We start from the raw sequence: 18,365 nt of genomic DNA, 5'->3' as shown, positions 1-18,365 counted from the left end.
TATTTCTCTTAGTGGACAATCTAGCACTGCTCTTGCTGTATTGAACATCGGGCTAATTAACCCTGCTACTAAGAATTTGCACCCTCTGTATATCTTGAACTGGTATTGATTCACATTCCAGCTACTGAGTATTTCTTTATCACTGACAAATTGAAATACTCTCTGCTATAAAATTCCTCATTTTATGATCAAGCCACTGCCTCTTCTTCCATTGGGCTCAGGGAGCTTCAACAATTTTATTCTTCTACAGTAAGGAACTTTCCTAAGGCTTTAGTTTTTCCTGCATCTCTGCCCTATATCCTCTTCAGCTCTTCAACAGTGTTTTTGTATTGCAGATATTACACCTGAGTAAAATACCCTGATAGCAGACATATCCACATAGAACATAAGAACTCTTCCCTAATCCTGTCCCTTTTTAGCCTTTGTACATACAGGTCTGTTTTTAGGCATTTCAGAAAGCATCATTCAGCCGGGAGCTCATGCGCAACAGACAACGTACAATGACTTCCACGTCTTTTTCTGTTCTGTTCTCCTAACTCTCTCAGAGATAATTAGGAAAGGCCAGAAAAGCAAAATGGATTAAATTCCTCGGCAATGGCTGGTTCTCCTTGAGCTGAGTTTAAGATGCCCATTGGAATGGGTTTGTTCTTACTATTCTATCCTTTAGGAGAAATAGAATTTTATATTTCAGTAATGAGCCATGCAGACAAGATTCTGCATGGGAACACTCCAAGTAGGCAGGGACACTTCGTTTACCTCCATGTGCTTTTTACCAGAGCCTGTGTCTGTCACTGCGGGCAAAATCTTGCCCCCTTTTCTGCGGCTTGAACCAGTGTGAGGCAAGGGGCAGGTAACAAAACGAAACAAGGGAGGTCCTGAGAAAAGTTTTCACTACAAAGATAATTAAGCTTTGGAAGACGTGGCCCAGAGAGCCTCCAGGATCTCCGCCCCTGCGGGTTTTCAGGACCCAACTGAACAAAGCCCTAAGCAACCTTGCCTGAATTCGGTATTTACACTGGTTTGAGCATGAGGTCACAATATATGACCCTGTTATGATATATAAATACAAGATGTCCCTTTTAACCTGAAGGTCCTGAGGCCCTGTTGTCTGCCCAGAAAGACACTGCCTTTGGCATCCATACAGGACATATCTGGGCTGTCCAGAGATCACCTTCAGTAGCTGTAGGAGTTAGCAACACCTCTTATACACCGAGAAACACGTATCAGTGAAAACAATCTTCTTCCCACAGAACTGAGTTCTGACAGTAATGGTCATCTAAATTTAGCACTTTAATACAAAAAGTGAGGCATCTAATCTGAACTAGTTGTGTATGTTCTTCCTATAGAGCCTGGAGAACAGAAAGCACCTCCAGAGGCAATTCACTGTATTTCTCTTAGATTTTTAATTAAAAGAACATCTGAAATGCCCCCCTTTACCTCCAATGGCCATAGAAGGAGCCAAAATGCTTCATTTTTAGATAGTTATAATCTTGAAGAGTTTAATTGTAACCTAAGCATAGAACAACTTTTACAACGTTCCCGCGAGGCTGCTAGGTTAGCCTTACACGCCTCCACCTCCACGCTCCAAAGCCTTAGTAGAAGGGGGAGGAAGGAGATGGAAGAAGGGACAGGCTTGGCAGTAGATGCGAAACAGTAAGAAGCCTGGCCTCTAGCAGACCCAGAAAGGAGTCGCAAAATGGAAGGAGCATCACAAAAAGTATTCTGCTAAAAGCCTCCTGTTTTTACAGGGGAAGCAGCAGGCTACGCGCTTCTGCTCTCAACCTCGGCTATCAAGTAGGTTTTTGAGCACTGGACAAGTTACAAATCTACTTAAAACCAACTAGAGCTGTGTGAAGCACTTTTCTTTCTATTTTTAATGGCACAAACATTCGACCTCCTTTTTATGCATTAACAGCATTAAGCTATCATTCGAGACACGGTGACCGTGGTTCAGAGGATGCAGAGAGACTTCGTTTCTTGGGGTGAATGACTCAATGAAGAAATCTACTTGCAAACCAGCAAGGAAACTTAATTTGTTCTAGAAAACTGAACTGCCCCTGCACGCGTTGTAAGCATGCAGGACTGCCCCGCCAAAAAAACCCAAAACAGATGTATATCTACATATATAAAAAAAAATCACCAGACTGGCAGGAGTCCAAATGATTAGCTGCAAAATCAAAAAGTCAAGCTAGTTCTTGTGACCAAAGACAAGGTCGACTACTATGGATCAGTCAGACCTTTGGAAATGGCCTAAGAGCTTCCTCTGTATTAGTGATTCCACTTCACCTTTCTTCACCTCTGGGGATCGAATGTTGTTTTGCGTTCAACCTGCGAGACATTTTCCAGTTTTCCCATCTCAACAAGACCTGAAAGACTTTGTTGCTATCTGGCAAGCATCACGCATTTGCTACCACTGTATTGCAGAACCAGTGAAACAAAGCCTCCAGCGACCAAAATGGAAGGGCAATTTTCACCATGACTGCGTATGCCTCCACAGTATTCCTAGAACATCTACTGGAGGTGTCAGACACATGTAAATTTGATGTTCTAAAGACTCTTTTGTCCTTAGACAAGAATTCCAGGGATTAAAATTGCACTGTTAGATAATATTTTATTTATTGTGGTATATTTATAAGCTAATTTTCCTGAAAACAAAGCATTGTGTCATTTGATCCTCCAACTCACAAAACCGCTACTTGTCACAGAAACAAACTGTTTTGCCTAAAGGACACCATCATAATCAGCCTTTCATATAAGCACTCATTGGTGCATTATTTTTTATTGCTGTTTCAAAGCTTTCTTTGTAGAAATTCCTCACCATTTTCTGAACACTTAATATCAGTCTCTGTAGCAGATGTGAATCGCACAGAAACCACATTCATGCCAATGAACGCTCTTTCAGTGTAATGTAATCCTCTTTCTCTCCCCACCCATGAGCAGTATTGCATTAATATATTAGTCTTCTACACCTGACCTGTTAAGAAATCTCTTTATATTCCTTATAAAAGCACCTATCTTGGGAAGCAACAAATCATCCTGTTTCCAAGTGGCTCAGCTGCATCCATTATCTATCCTGTATGGTTCTACAATCATCTTCATTTCTCCTTCTTTTCGAAAGATGGAGAAAATTCTATAAACAACACAGTTCACCTCTTCAGGAATTCAGGATAATGGAAGCAAACACGCACATGAGTTGGGCAAGGATTGCAAATCCAGATCATTAACAGGTCAAAACGAGTGGGTGTTGGGAAGGGGAAAACTGCAGCATTTTCCTCTTCCAGTTGCCCCATCGCCCTTAACTGTTTTAACATCACCCTACTGTTTTTGTAATTCCAGCCACTCCACTGCTGAAAATGTTCCTCCCTTTGAAAAAAGTAATTTATTCTGGGCTGGAGCCATCTCTTTGCCCAATGATGCTCCACTTAATTGGATAATGCTCAAAGCCTTATGAATCTCAGACTGCAGTTTTTAAGACCCCACGCAAATGCCTCATGAATTTGTTCTCCTTTGAATGTCTTTGCAGACTATATCCTCTCCCAACAGCTAAATCCCATGGAGAGACTGAAGACTAACAGGCTTCACCTTGGGTGTAAACGCCCTGTCTTCATCCCTAAATAAGCTTTGCTACAGTGCCAGGGGTTTTTTAACAATTATCCTATTCATTAAATCTCTCCTTACAGCATGTAATTAAAATACTTCATTGCCTAACCTGCCGCAACTGTGGCAGAAAAAGAGCAGGTAAGTACAGGATATGGGAAGGCAACACACAAAACTTCAGAACCATTTGGTCTGGAGCACAAGTCTGATGAGGAGCGGCTGAGGGAGCTGGGGTTGTTCAGTCTGGAGAAGAGGAGGCTGAGGGGAGACCTCATCGCTCTCTACAACTACCTGAAAGGGGGTTGTGGGGAGGTGGGTGTTGGTCTCTTCTCCCAAGTGACTGGTGATAGGACAAGAGGAAATGGCCTCAAGTTGTGCCAGGGGAGGTTCAGGCTGGATATTAGGAAAAATGTCTTTACAGAGAGAGTGGTGAAGTATTGGAACAGGATGCCCAGGGAGGAGGTGGAGTCACTATCACTGGAGGTGTTCAAGGAACGTGTGGATGTGGCATTGTGGGACATGGTTTAGTGGGCATGGTGGGGTTGGGTTGGTGGTTGGACTTGATGAGCTTACAGGTCTTTTCCAACCTTAATGATTCTGTGATTCTGTGATCTTAGTGGTCACTTGGCTTTGAACAATTACCAACAGCAGAAAGTTAATGAGTCTCCCCTACCTCATGATCTGATCCACCGCAGACATCTTCAGAGAGAATGAATTTTCATGTTCATTAAATCTGTACTAGATATCTACCACACCTTTCATTTCCTAGTGCTTAGGCTGAACTAAAATAGAGACCCAAAAGCAAAAGGCCCAACAAGCAAGTCCTGCTTACAAGCAAAGGTTATTTTAACACACTCTTACCTATTACAGAGGGTGAGATGGGGATATAATGCTTTGGTTAGTGAGTTTTACGTGTTCCATTCTCACATCAGCCAAAAGTTGCTTTGAGCTGTGCATTAATTTCATATTTACTTCCTTTAAGTGAACAGAACAGTATGATAACAGCAAGACCAGAGCCTTTAGACACTCATGCTTCAGTTCCCAGTGAGGTTGGATGTCCTCCTTCCCTTCTGATGTCTGACTGCCATCCTGTGGCTATTTCACAATGTTCAGGTTCCCTGTTTTAATGCTGAACTGTGAAGCCAAAGGGCTTCCACTAAATGGCAAATCTGGGGTCATTGTTGTACCAAAAAGGTGTATCTCAATGCACGTTCAGAGAACCTGGGAGGGGTTTTGGGCTTGCATTTGAATACTGTTGTAAAATTTCAATATTAGAAATCTCGGAGTAATCTGCCACTGTGGGCTATGAACAGCCCAGAGTAATCATAGAAACTGAAGAAGCTGTCATACAGCTTATTTCTCCTCTTGAGTGGTCATATGCCTGGAGGACTTCCAGCAAACTCAACATACACAGCTCTGCTTATGTTGATTCACGTCCCCTTTCGGTCTTACCCTTTAGGACTGTGAATCAGTTCATACGTGTTATTTTCAGTTTTACTGTACGGTGGATGTTTCCTCTTTATTGTGGCAGAGAAAACACAAGAGTCTCCAAAGTCTTAGGCACTAAAGTGGAACTGAAGACACACTATTCTCTTCAAAACTCACTCCCAGATCATCCTAGCCCTGGGGGTAGCTTAAATTTATCCAAATTTTCAAAATTAAACATTCAGATAATTAATGTTCCGACTCCAGGCATAAAAAAAAAAAAAAAGCCACTTGCTGGGCAACACCAACCGCTTCAACATTGCTGAACACTTACCGTCCACTTGAGCCACTAGCGGTGTTTCTGCTACTTACCTCATTTGCCACAGTCCATCTGGTAAGCACTTTCAAAGCTTCATGAACCGAGCTGAAGTCTCGCTGCCTTCCTTCAAAACATGTTGGAAGTACTTGAACTTTTATAAAGTACCTCCGTGACTAGAGCACTAGCATCCAGCAACCAGAGCTTAGGCTCAGTTCCCTCTCTTGTCAGAGATGCTTGAAAACTTGTCCTGACAAAAGAGGAAGAGTACCTTCCTTGCCTGTTGAAACCATTCTACTTGTATGTCTGAATTAAAGGTTCACGGGACCACAGAAAGAGAGCAGGAGTGAACTTTATTCTCAAACCTGGCAATTATGGCCAAAACGTGAGATGGAAGCATTCTTGCTACCAGAACAGTCTCTGTGGTTTTATCCAATGGACAAAATTCAGAGTTGTGAAGCTTGAGTTAGGGAGATGGAATGTCTCTAGAGGACCTTTTGAAGACTTCCTTGTCTTCAGTGTTTTCTCTTGCCAAGCTTAGGCAGCTCCCCACTTGTCCAGCTTACTCTGTACATATGAAGAGCCTAGCCTGGGGGATTGGAGCTCCTTATGGAGCAGAGATGTTAAATAGCTCTCTTGACTAGCATAACAAGACCTCTGGCCTGTGTGGCTTAGGGTCAATGCTCCAAGGTCAGAGGAAAATTTTGGCAGTGCCATTGAAGTTTCATCTGAAAGCTGATTGCCTGTTGAGTTTAAGTCCTTACAGAACAGCTCTTGATTTCATCAAACATGCGGACCTTTCTACGTATAAAGTAACGCAATTTCCAGAAGTCAGGGGTAGATCTTTTTTTCTTTCCCCCTCATTCTGTAAGAAGAACTGGTGTATAGTTTTGTTTTGGTAGGATTAATTTTGGTTAATTGTTTATACTGCATACTTCACACAAGCTGATTCCCTCCCTCCAAAATACAAATGCTGAGGTTTATGATGGTTCTCTCTCTGCAGCGCTCAGGACAGGCATTTGCTCCATGTTTTTGAGAGTGCAGACTCCTGAGCAGACATATTTTACTCTGATGACAGCAATAATTGGTAAGACAAGGAATTTTATTATTAGACTTTCCTCCATCAACAGTTCTAATAATAAGAGGGAAAGAAACAGCAGTAAAAAACAAGGTAAAAGAGCAACTGAGGCCCATTTTCTTTACGGTCTTTATCAACAGGTATCAATGGTTTAATGATTATTATTTCCATTACAGTTTTATTCTGTGCTTAGCAACACTCTTGGCCTGGGAAGATCCATTTTTTCCATTCCCTCACAAGCCATCCTCTTTTTGGATGTTGATTAGAAAAAGCACCACATCTTCCTCAAAATCAACCCATCCCTTCCGGAGACTAAGCCACCTGTCACTGAGGGAACAGGGTGATGGAGTTGTCCTTATTAGTGCTATGCCAGGTGCTATATCCTGGTTTGGCATCTGTAACATTGGTGTAGTAAATGAAAAGACGCCAGGAAATGCAGTAAGGCTAATTCACATTCCAGTCAGACAGTACCTGCCCTCTTGGGGTGTGTTTTGAAGGCACGTCATCCAATAGAGAAAGACCAGCAATGTATTGGTTGATATGTGCCTACGGGGTATGCAGCCCGCTGACTTCTGCCGATTGAAAAGTTAAAGGCATTTAAACAGTACCCCACCCCTAACATTTTTACACCTTCAATAAATTTGTCTGCAGCTCAGACAGGAACACCTCCTGCTCCATGGGCCAGAAGTCATGAGTTCTCTCCACTTAACAAATCACTCAAAAAAGAGTGTAGCTTCAGGTGACCAGACTGATTACCTTTTTGCTTCCCTAGACACCTTTGCAGGGATCCCAAGTACGGACATGCCATATTTCTGTCCCTTCTGACTTTCAGTAACAGGTTCAATAACACTCACAAGTATGGCACTGTCGAAACCACTTGCAGAGACTCCATGGGAGGTTACGAATGGGCAAATAACCCAGAGGCCTTCACCACAGAGGAGATGTGGAAGGCAGCATTCCCACAGAATATGGCATGCCGAGCTCTCACATCTACATGTCTGGGGAGTAACATCCACTTTCCTGCTTCTCTGCCTCAGTTAGGATTCTAATTAGGTCTTTTTCCTCATGCTTATTCCTACAGAACTGCTGCCTGCACCTTCTCCGCCTCACCCACATACATACAAATTGGTTTGGGCTCTCGCGTGCTCCCCACTGCCCCTTGGCTTGGGCACTTCTATTGCCATTGTTAATTACATATAGGTATTTGAAAATACTGTACCTACACAATTCCTTATTGCTTCCACATTTCACTAACTCCCATGTTCTTTGATTTCATACTGACTCAACTTTCTTGCTACACCCATAATGAGAGCCACCTCAAAAAAGCCTATGTTAGATAAGAGACTTCCCTCCTATATACTCAGCAAATGAAGTATCAGCAGACAGAAAGGAATCTGTTCCCACTCCCAAAGCTGCCTCCAGCTTGGTGGAACATAACCTCCTCCATTCAGCTTTTCCTTGTAACTCAGCACCAGAGAACAGGAATGAAAGAAGCACAAGAAAAATTAAGAACACATCTTTTAAAAAAATCATATTAATCACATTCATCAATGGAATTAAGCGGTGCCACCTCCCCACCTCTGGCTTAGCAGCTCTCTCTCCTCTGTGCAGTATCTTCACGGTGACCACCACAGGAGGCAACAAGGGTGGGGAATTCCTCTGCAAGGATCCACTGCTTATTTATGTAGATAGGCATCAAGCCAGAGCTCCCCTGAATCTTTCAAAGAGCTGCCAAGAGAGAACCACATTTCCTTAGAAACAAGGTAATGAAATACAGCGTCCACGGAACAAAGCCTTGTGGGAACAATTCCCATCCATAGGTAAAGCAAAGGAGATCATAGAATCATAGAATGGTTTGGGTTGGAAGGGACCTTTAAAGCTCATCTAGTCCAACCCTCCTGCAATGAGCAGGGACATTTTCCACTAGACCAGGTTGCTCAGAGATCTTCAGAGGCAAGGCAATGTAGTCTACAGCTCCTTGGAAAGATGAAGAAGAACCAAACTACTGGGGCTACATCAGACGCAAACTGGAAGGCTAAAGCAAACAACTTAACTGGAATGAAAACAAAAGGTGCAAGCATGGCAGAAGAGAGCCACATGACTTTTCAACGGAATACGATATAGCTGGGGGGCAAGGAGGGGAAGTAAGGGAGAAAAAAGAAAGAATGAATGACAGTTCAAACTCATCTTTATGAAAACACCTCTTTCCCTGGAGCATACTCAGAGACAGAGTTGCCAGACCTGTCAGCCTACTGACCTCTGACTCTTCAGAGTTAAAGAAAAGGAGCTCTCCATTAGGTCGTTCCTACTGACACCTTCTGTCTGCTGCTGCTGAAACCAGTGCCATGGCTAAACAGTTTTCCAATCCCTTTCATAGTCATCTATACCACCTACAGCTCTTCACAGAATTTCTGTGATCCAAGCTGGCTGCCCCTCCCCTTCCCATGTCCCTCACTTGTTCACTCCGTAATACTGGAAAACTCTTCACTTAGGGAATGCAGCGGGTTGATACATACTGCACTATGTCCGCAAAGGCAGTGAGCAATGGCTTGCACTGGTACTCAATACCATGTTTGGCACACAGGGACTTCACCAAAGGGGCCACCTTCCAGTAGTTGTGTCGAGGCATTGTAGGAAAAAGACTGTGGGAAAAGAATATGGTGATTCAATGGCATCCGTCATCACCCCACAGAATTCCTGCCCCTCTTCTGTGCCTAAGCCTGGGAGTGCCTCAGCCTCCCCTCGTGCCCATAGCCATTAGTGCTCTGCAGTGGTCCCTCTCATGTCACTTCAGTCAGTTATCTGCACTAACCAGGAGGCTGGTAATTCTCACTCCTGTGCCATGCTACTCATATCTGAAGTGGTGTTGGTGCTCACCAGTGCTCCAAGAAGTTTCTTGGAGCTCCCGTCCCCATATAAAGAGCACAAAATTTACCCACATTATCTTTTGTTCTTGTATTAGCTGAGACAGGGACCTTGTAGGCTCTTCAGACCTTCTGTAACTAGCACTCCTTGAAATTCCCTCACATCCCCAACCCATGCTTCAACTCACTGGTGCTCGATTTGGAAGTTCAGATGTCCACTAAACCAGTCATTGAATAAGGACTGATGAACATTACAGGTTGCCTGGAGCTGAGAGAAAAAACAGTAACATTTAAGTGTTGTTTTAGGAATGCCCCTTCTCTTCCATGTGCCAAACACAACAGTAAGCAGGTACAAGTTCCTTATCATCACGTGCGTTCTGGCTGAATACAGCAACTCAGAGAGCTATCTCCAGCTAACACGAGATGGCCATGCTGTGATATACGATTGTTAGGGACATAATTTAGGAGAACAGACTTGACTTCCCCAGTGAGATAAGCCATAACAACCACGACTTTCACTTCCCTCACTTAAAAAACTGTGTAATGGCTTCAGAACGTAAATAAGACAGAGCACACACTCAAGATCTGCATCCTTCATGCATGGAAAGCTCTCTATCTGAAGAGCACTGTAGCACCTCTAATTATTTTCCTTGAGGCATCTGTGCTCAGCATTTGAAGCCTCCATCCCACTTCTACACCTTCTTTCTTTGCACTAATCACTCACTTCCACAGTGAGGACAAGCTGCTTACATTTTCCTCTCTCAGTTCCCACCACTTCGATGAACATTATGTACCCAGAACTATAACTTCTCACCTTCGAAGTCACAGGTCTCTGGAAAGAAGGTCTTACCTGGGTAGAGAACCAGTCCACATTCTTATCATAATCGATGTGCATCGGGATGTGATTCATTTGTGTAATCCAGACAAACCAGTTACTCTCTATAAACCTGTGCATACAAACACATACAAAACCATTACTGATCTCACACCTCAACAAGTCAGTACAAAACATTTGTACCCATGCAAGCTAGTCGTTGCTTGAAAAAATGAACACCAGGAACCCAAAACATCTGGTCAGCAGATCAGACCTACACACACCTTCTACCTTCTAAAGACACATGCCTGACAGACAACAACCTCTTGCTGACAGGCATACGGAGACAGAAGAATAGGGAGCCGATGAGAAAGATAACCAGGAGGCTGAAGAAAAGCTGACATGAAGGACTGATAGGAACTGGGTAAAGAAAATGGAGGAATTATAAGTTGAATGATACCTGACTAACAGATGAAGCCCCAGGATACCCTTCACCCCCAGTAAGGGCAAGTAGGTGAGAAAGAATCGGATGTAGAAGGTCAGCATCCAGGCCAGGTCCTGTAGTATAGGGAACAGATGAAACTTCATTCAGAGGAAGAATTACTGGCTTCTGAATTTACCGTCCACTCTACGTGGGACTCCCTTTAAAACCTCCCATAATATCTTCTACTGATAGATTCTTCGTCCCCAGCCCCATCACAAAGCAATCTGACACACAGCCACTCCCCAGCCATTCCTGTGCTCAGGAATTATCCTGGTCTTATGAGCCCAGCACAGGGCAAACACTAGAGAGGACATGCTCTAAAGCATCACTTTTTCCTCTGGATCTAAAGAGGAAAAAAGCAGTGAGAAAACCAAAAACCTAGCCAACTAAAAGAATAAAGAGCTCTGGTTTACCCCCATCTCATCCTCTTTTGATCCTCTTCACATTTCTTGCAATCTCTTCTTTCCCTCATGTTCATTTTCTCCTGACTGTCCTACCTCCCAGGCAAGAATAAAACAGCAAGATGCCTTGTCTCTAACCCCTAGATCTCAGAGAAGAGACATCTTTTTTCTGCATTTTTTTCTAAAGTCTCTAAAAAACATGCTATTCCTCAAAGTCCTGGATTTTCCCTTAACAAACTCTCTTCCTAACAACTCTGGAAGTCTACTACGCATTCCCCATTCGACTTCACACTGAACTGGGAGGATTCAGTTTTAGGCTACCTGAAAGCCACTTGATTTTTAATATATAATTTTGCAAAATGGAGGCGCAATGAATCCTCCCCCAACCCCCCCTGATTTCTGCTACTTTTCCCCCTTTTCTGTGCCCATAGGTTTTTATTATATTGGTTTGGGAAAACAAAAGAGAGTGGCCAGAATGACCACTTCTACCTTAAACTAGACTCTCATGCTACCTGAAGGACAAGTTCTGTATGAACATCAACTCTGCAGAAGAAGGAATGCTTCCAGACACTCACACATCCTGGACCAAGCCAGAACATCAGAGACATTATTTCCCAGATCATATACCCACACCGTTTGCCACAGAGATACACAGCTCAGCGTTCCTCCCAGTAATTTCTTGCACTGAAATGTATCCATAAAACAAGAAGTCACCGTTGGCAAAGTGGAGCTGACTTACCACCCACTGTTTCCGCTGTACCACAAAGTAGAATATGTACCACTGGAAGTAAAGAGGCACCAGAGCTGGGGGACCGACTAGAGTGGAGAAATAAGATTGCAGAGACATTAACTGTGCCCTTTTATCCCAGTGAGATGGACTGGAAAAGGAAGGGGTTGAGTGAATGCTGTCCATACAACTGCGAAAGGGTAGGGTTACTCACTGATGAAGAAGTACTTGTGCTGGTGGTTATAAGGCATGAATTTCTTCTTTTGTTCACCAAGCTGTTAAAATAAGTAAATTACTCAGGCTGTGAAGACAGCTGAAGACAGCTAAAGACATCTGTGCCTACACTACGCTTTCGAAGAAATGCATACTTAGATACCTCCTGACCTTTGAAAGAGATGTCCTGTCAAACCATGTCAGCATCCACCATGCCATTGGCTTCAACATCCCCTGGAACTTCAGTCTATGACAGCTGTGATAAGTTTTCATCCCTTGCCTTGGATGCACAAGAGGCAAGGGATGCACAAGAGTCCCTTGCACCACAAACAGCAACGTGCACTGGAAGCTCTTTCCCTACAGAGGGCACAGCTGCCTAACAACACTCAAACCAAAAACCACATGAGGCACTGAGAACAGTTTGCTGCCAATATAGAGCTTCAGAAGAAAAGAAAACCCTATGATACCATTAATAAAGATGACAGTGTGTAGAACTCCCACGAACTCGTAATTAGTCTCCAAAGCAGAGAAATGAGCATCTAGACATTAAACTGTGTCCACAGGAATAGGGATGAATAGATTATCCTCCCTCCAAGACTGCTAATTTTTCAGGTTTCACTGTATAAACATAACAGATCACATCACTGACTTCCTTGAGAAACTCCATTATATCCCTGTACATGTACAAAGGAATTCTGAACAGCAGCATCCCTTAATTTCAATGAAAATTAGAGCGTTTAAGCCAGGTGACACTGAATTTTCATAACTATTTTTTTAAAGGACTGGCAAATGCTAAAACTATTCAATTCATTTCAGAGTTGTACCAGAAATCAAGTTGGACTCCAGATGGGACTCGGTCTCACACCCACTGTCAGACAGAGACTACTGAAATAACTTCTTTGATCAGTAATTGTAAAAGTTCCAGGTAGTCCTTGCTTGTCATCTGCTGCTTCATTTCCCAAAACACTACAATTGGTCAAAGCTGATCTTGGTAAAGAGAACAACTTGCGATCTTATCTTCATACAACTGCAAGTCTTTCATCAGAGACACATGAACTTGTCATTGTGACCAATATTTCATTCTTACTTTAAAACATACCAAAAATAACTTCTAGTGAAATTTTAAGAATATAAAAATCTCAGAAGTATTGAAGTATTACTAAGGAATATTAGGGACTAGTGGAAGGCAAAGTAGCACTATATAAAATAGCAGGTCAACTCAAACCATTTTCTGGATGTACTTCTCATTTTACAGAAGCAGTTTTGGTGGTTTTTTTAACCTTCAGAATAAAATTGGAAAATTTCAACCCATAGCAAGATTGTATTAGGGCAAAAAACATAAAAAAACCAGTGGCGACGCTAAATATATGGAAGCTAGTGATGCGCCATGATCTTTTTTCTTGTTTTTCAAAGGCCATTAATGCCAAGCCGCACCTTCTCCAAACTTCTGAAATACTGAGACAGCTCATTGACCAAACCAACTGGTCACCAGTCTCCAAGCTCTCTGCAGCTTTCCAGATTTGAATCCTAATACTGTAACCTCCCAGCCTTCACCAGGTCTCACCTCTACAGAGAGTGTTTTTCCCAAAGCAAAAAATAAGGGGTGCATGTTAACGTCGGGGTCCTTTCGGAAGCAGTTGGGTTTAGCGTGGTGTTGGAAGTGGAGGTGATTCCACCAGCTGGCTGGTGCTCCCTGCAGGAAGGGATGAGAAGAGAGTGCCGTAAAGAAGTTGTATCTTCTGCCCTTAGTCCTCCCTCCCCAGCAGCTCCTTGCATTTGCTTTCTTCGTATAATGAGATCGGTTTTGACTGCAGAGCATCCCAGGCAAGTCTCTAGCAGTCCCTCTCAGCACTGAATGCCCACCTTCAGATGGCCGATCACAAACTTGTGCACCCAGTGGTTCCATCTGGACTTGCTAAAGACTGAAAGGTGTCCAAAATCATGCTGGAGCCAGCCAGCCTGGGCCTGGAATTGAAAAAAAACAAACAGTGCTGCTGGGGAAAAAGAAGAGTCAGGAGGCTCTGTATCCGAAAAGGGCTTTCCCTTCTCCCACTCCCACGCTCCTCGCAACATACCCCTGGATAGCGAGAGCATTTCCACTACTACGACTAAATCCAAACACTTATCTTTTACTATATACCAGTGCAGTCCAGACTTTGCCTAATGACTTTTAGTCCCAGATAGTTGTTTTCAAGAGGAAGGAAAAAGTCATGAAAAAAAAAAGTCATGGAGCTCAGAAACAGCATTTATTCTCTTACAAAACTGCACTGAAATCGGCAACAAAGTCTCCTTTAAGGAGCAGCTTGCTGCTGCCTCCTCCAAGTACTTGTAATTCCAAGGGGATCAGCTGGCCACAGGAGAAATAGCTGGGGCTTTGAGAGCTGTTCTGCCCTCTCCTCTAACTCGCTGCAAGTTCCCATGGGAACACGGTGGCTTGGCTCCTGCGCAGTGCCTTGGAGCTCTGGCACAAGGGACCTCAGAAGCGTAGCATGGCTTTCATCATATGAAGGTGGCTGGGAATAAGGAGGGCTTTGATGGACTACGGGAAGGAAAAAGCAGGGCAAAGCCTGCTCCACCAAAGCAGCATGTTGTAGCACTGTAATTTTGCCCCTTCGGTGGAACCCAGGGAGAAGCAGAATTTTGGGAAGTCCACGAAGATAAGATTTCTCCTGTGCTTATGGCAATGAGCACCTAAGTCTCAAAGGGTTGGCTTTTGGTGTTTCTGGGGCTTCTTTTTGCCTAGCTGCTCACCTGGACAGTGCCTAGAAGCACTGCAGAGACGAGGAAAGGCACTGTGGATGCTCCAAAATACCAGATGGTGAGCCAGGCTGCAACATCCAACACCAAGATGTGACAGAGATGCAGGATGAAAAAGGTGCGGTTGGGGTTGAGAAGTCCCATCTTCTCAACCGTTGCACGGAGTTCACGGAAATCTTCTACCAGCTTTTTCTGTGGGGAGACGCAAGAGTATCTGTTGGTCTGAAAATGCCTCAGGAACTCAGGGAGGAGCTCAGTTTCCCCTCTCAAGGAGCTACTCTGGTAATGGGGAAAAGCTGAGGGTCACCAGGAGACAAAGCTTCACTAAGACTACTAATAATGACATGGAGACAAGGGGAAGCTTCAGACTGACACAGTGATTCTAGGCAACACTATAATTTTATGTACAGGGAATTCCAGCTGCCAGTAAGAGATGTTAAATAGCACAATTTCAACCCAAATATCAAGTTTTTAAGACACTTACATTCTTGCTGGGCTCAAAGCTGGGTTGATCTGGTGCCAGTTCCCCAATTAAGAGTGGGCTCATGTACTTTCTCACTAGTGCCTTGTCAAGATGAAATGCTATGAAAGGATCCTGAAACAGAAATATAGGAACAGGATGAAGAAAAGCCATCGTTCAGGTGGCAGTAAAAGAAATATAGTTCATGATATCCTGGACTCGGCAGAAAGCAACCCAACTAATGGAGCTGGCTGAACCAGATTTTACTGCCACAAATGTTACTGCTTTCTTCACACCATAAATGATCAGCTGAATTCTCTGTATCATTTTCAATCTGGATGCTGTTAAGTGCAGGTGACCAAGAAATATGGGCTCACTCCCCTCTTATTTCTGAATCTGAAAATTTCATATCCTGCTGAACCTGAAGATATATCTTCTCAACAACTCCGCTTCTATTTTGTCTTTAGCTTCCACCTTATTTTTCTTCAGGCCCCATATCCTGAAATGAAAGTCTGACTAGGGAGGAAGGCAAGATGCTAGCACAAAACCGAATCAGCAAGCTGAACTGGGAAAAATAATGGGACAAGCAGGACACAGACAGGTGATGGCAGCCTCTGGTGACCCACACCAGTGCCCCCCACGTTTCCTTGGCCATCTCCAATGCCCACCCTGCCACACTTTCCCAGAAAAGTTTTGTTTTCTTGCTACCTGCCTCTTGTTCCCCATCTGGTTCCCCTCCACATTTCTGAAGAGTCCCATGGAAAGGCCTTTTTTTCCCTCCTTACCATTCCAAAGATCCCTGTTAGGGAAATCAGTTACTTTTATCATTTAAATGTAATGCCAATCTCCATGATAACCAGGCAGCCAGGTGAAAAAATCAGGAGTGATGGTTATCACTATAGATTCTATCACTATATTTAGATTGCAAATCCCCTGAGCACACATGGCAGTTTGACATCTACTTCTTACTGAAGATCTCCCATTTACCTCCTTTTGCATACTTGTCTCCCGGTGTCCCACCTTTACAATCTCCCTCAGCCTAAGGAAGCTTTTTCTTTTCTGAGACAATATTTGCCCACTGCGCATCAGTTTGGAAGCTTCCTGCACCAGGCACCGTCCAGCACTATGATTACTAGCTCATGATTGCATGCTTTTAAAATAAATTGTCCTTTTAAAAGCTCTCTAGTCAAGAAAGGGGTTAAAAAATCGGCTGATGTTGCCAGCTCTGGGTCAGCCCTGTTGTACTTCAGCTGTAGCATCCTCTCTGCTCAGGCTTACTTGACAAAACAGGGAAAGAGAAGAGAGGGAATGTACATTTGCATTTTCTCACTGGAAGAGGAAAAAAAATGGGGAGGAGTATGTGGGCAGATCAGAGGAGGATGGTACCACACATTTAGACCAATCCTTCCCACGGAGGCTGTAAAACCTGGCAGTGCAAATCCTAACGGGAGGATAAGGGACCGCTGACCGCGCCTTCAAGAAACCAGAACACTCTAGTGGCATTCAGCAAACTAAAAGTGTTCTTTCTTTACTTTCCAGTTTTTCTGGTTTTGAGGAGCCTGATTCTTTTCATTTCCAGAACAAAACTATTAGAAAAATTGGAATTTACTTGGCTCGGGTTCCTGAGCGGTCAGCAGTTCAACTGCACCCAGCAGCGACACAGATTGTAACGCCTAAAGAATGCAGTCGGCTGCAATCTGGCCATCTAACTGTGTTCAGCCCTATGTGCCGGCCGCTGGGACCGACGCATTTCTGATCAGACAATGCCAACGGGGCTTCAAAAATTCATGTGCGCGTCCTGACCTCATGAAGTATGTGCAAAGTCACTGTCCTCTTCGGCTTTATATTATATGCACATGAAGAAGTGAAGGAAAGCACTAGATCTCAAGTTCCATCCTTTCTGGTCAGGGACTGAAACACAATCCATCAAAAAACACTCTCGAAGTAGCTTCAACATCCCATACCTGCCCTTGGGTCTAAATACTGACGTTTGTGGAAGAGGCGCTTAGGGACGCGGTGCAGTGGTGGACTTGGCAGGGTTAGGTCTACAGTTGGACTTAATGATCTTAAAGGTCTTTTCTAACCTAAATGATTCTACGAGTCTATGATTCCACGATTTGGAGAAATGCATTTTCTTTTGTGAAAGACACAAGCAGGTGAAGGAAGGAAACACACTGACAGAATTACCCCATACCCTGCCGCCAATTTGAACGGCGTTTACTCCGCTTTGCAATAGCCATCGGCATTCAGACGTGAATGATTTAAAAAAAAAAAAAAAGACTGAAATATGACTTTTAGTCGTGTTTTGCACTAGTGCCGTCTCTTGGAAAGACGGGGCTGGGTTTTTAAAGTTAGAGGAGGCTGAATGCGTTCATACACATGCAAAAAATAAGTCTACCTGTGCGCACAGCAGCGTGACTGTCATACCTCGGGTGCTTCTGTTCCAGCCTGTGGCTAGACACGTATAAAACCAGGAGTACTCTTATTTCCTGCGTGTGTGCAACAATTACGGGGGGTTTTCCCACAGACTGATGCCCGGTTGCGGACACCCTATTTACGCGCATCTTTGTTACTCCTCCAGACGCGCTGCCCGCAGCCAGCCAGGCCCCACCACAGCCTGTGCCCAGCGCGCACCTTTGCCCACCCGAGTGAACACCCTGTGCGTGGGGAACACAGCCGAGGGCCTGCCCCTTCACAGCGTCCACCCCCCCCGGGATGCCCCGCAGGAGCCGGGGACCGACACACACCGACCCCCCCCCCGCCCCTCACCGTGGCGTCCTGCCCGGCGTAGTGGCTGATGACCCGGGAGCCCCCCGGGTGCCTCCGGCAGAAGCGGCTGATGTCGTACACCTTCCTCTCGATCACCAGCCAGCGCTCCTGAGGCGGCGGCCCCCGGCCCGTGCGCTGCCCGATCTCCTCCCAGGTGAAGCGCCGGAGCGCCCGCCCGGCCGCGGGGTCCTCCATGTTTGGCCTCGGCTCGGCTCGGCTCGGCTCGGCTCGGTTCGGTTCGGTTCGGCTCGGCTCGGCTCGGCTCGGCTCGGCTCGGCTCGGCTCGGCTCGGCCGCGCGCCGGCCGAACCCTCCCCGCCAGCACCGCCCGAATCCCCGCTCCGCGCTCCTTCCTCACCTCTTCTTGCAAACCGGCCCGCTGGCCCGCCTCCCATTGGCTCCCCGCTCCCTCAGACCCCGCCTTCCTTCCATTCCCCCACGCTCATTGGGCCCCGCTCGCC

At 44.8% G+C, this 18,365-nt stretch overlaps 1 protein-coding gene across 1 annotated transcript; it reads right to left on the bottom strand.

Moving 5' to 3' along the window:
- Positions 1 to 8,092: 8,092 nt before the first annotated feature.
- On the bottom strand, positions 8,093 to 18,100 carry LOC104253492 (acyl-CoA (8-3)-desaturase). Its single transcript, XM_059826042.1, has 12 exons — positions 17,906 to 18,100; positions 15,161 to 15,271; positions 14,671 to 14,868; positions 13,783 to 13,884; positions 13,484 to 13,612; positions 11,921 to 11,981; positions 11,719 to 11,795; positions 10,555 to 10,652; positions 10,131 to 10,227; positions 9,469 to 9,548; positions 8,933 to 9,058; positions 8,093 to 8,144 (listed from the first exon to the last, which is right to left on the bottom strand). The coding sequence occupies exons 1-12, from the start codon at positions 18,098 to 18,100 to the stop codon at positions 8,093 to 8,095; spliced, it is 1,326 nt and encodes a 441-aa protein (XP_059682025.1).
- Positions 18,101 to 18,365: the final 265 nt, after the last annotated feature.

This window comes from Gavia stellata, chromosome 17 (assembly GCF_030936135.1).
Source record: "Gavia stellata isolate bGavSte3 chromosome 17, bGavSte3.hap2, whole genome shotgun sequence".
NCBI lineage: Eukaryota > Metazoa > Chordata > Aves > Gaviiformes > Gaviidae > Gavia > Gavia stellata.
The sequence above is the reverse complement of the archived record's forward strand: the minus strand, read 5'-3'. Positions and strand labels throughout refer to the sequence as shown.

What these genes read in the sequence shown, in the direction of transcription:
- LOC104253492 (XM_059826042.1), bottom strand. Translation starts at nt 18,100, where the DNA reads ATGGAGGACCCCGCGGCCGGGCGGGCGCTCCGGCGCTTCACCTGGGAG. An exon ending in TTGTGATCGGCCATCTGAAG is followed by an intron (nt 13,613 to 13,782) that starts GTGGGCATTCAG and finishes CCCTTCCTGCAG; the next exon opens with GGAGCACCAGCCAGCTGGTG. An exon ending in GGGCTTCATCTGTTAGTCAG is followed by an intron (nt 10,228 to 10,554) that starts GTATCATTCAAC and finishes TTGTATGCACAG; the next exon opens with GTTTATAGAGAGTAACTGGT.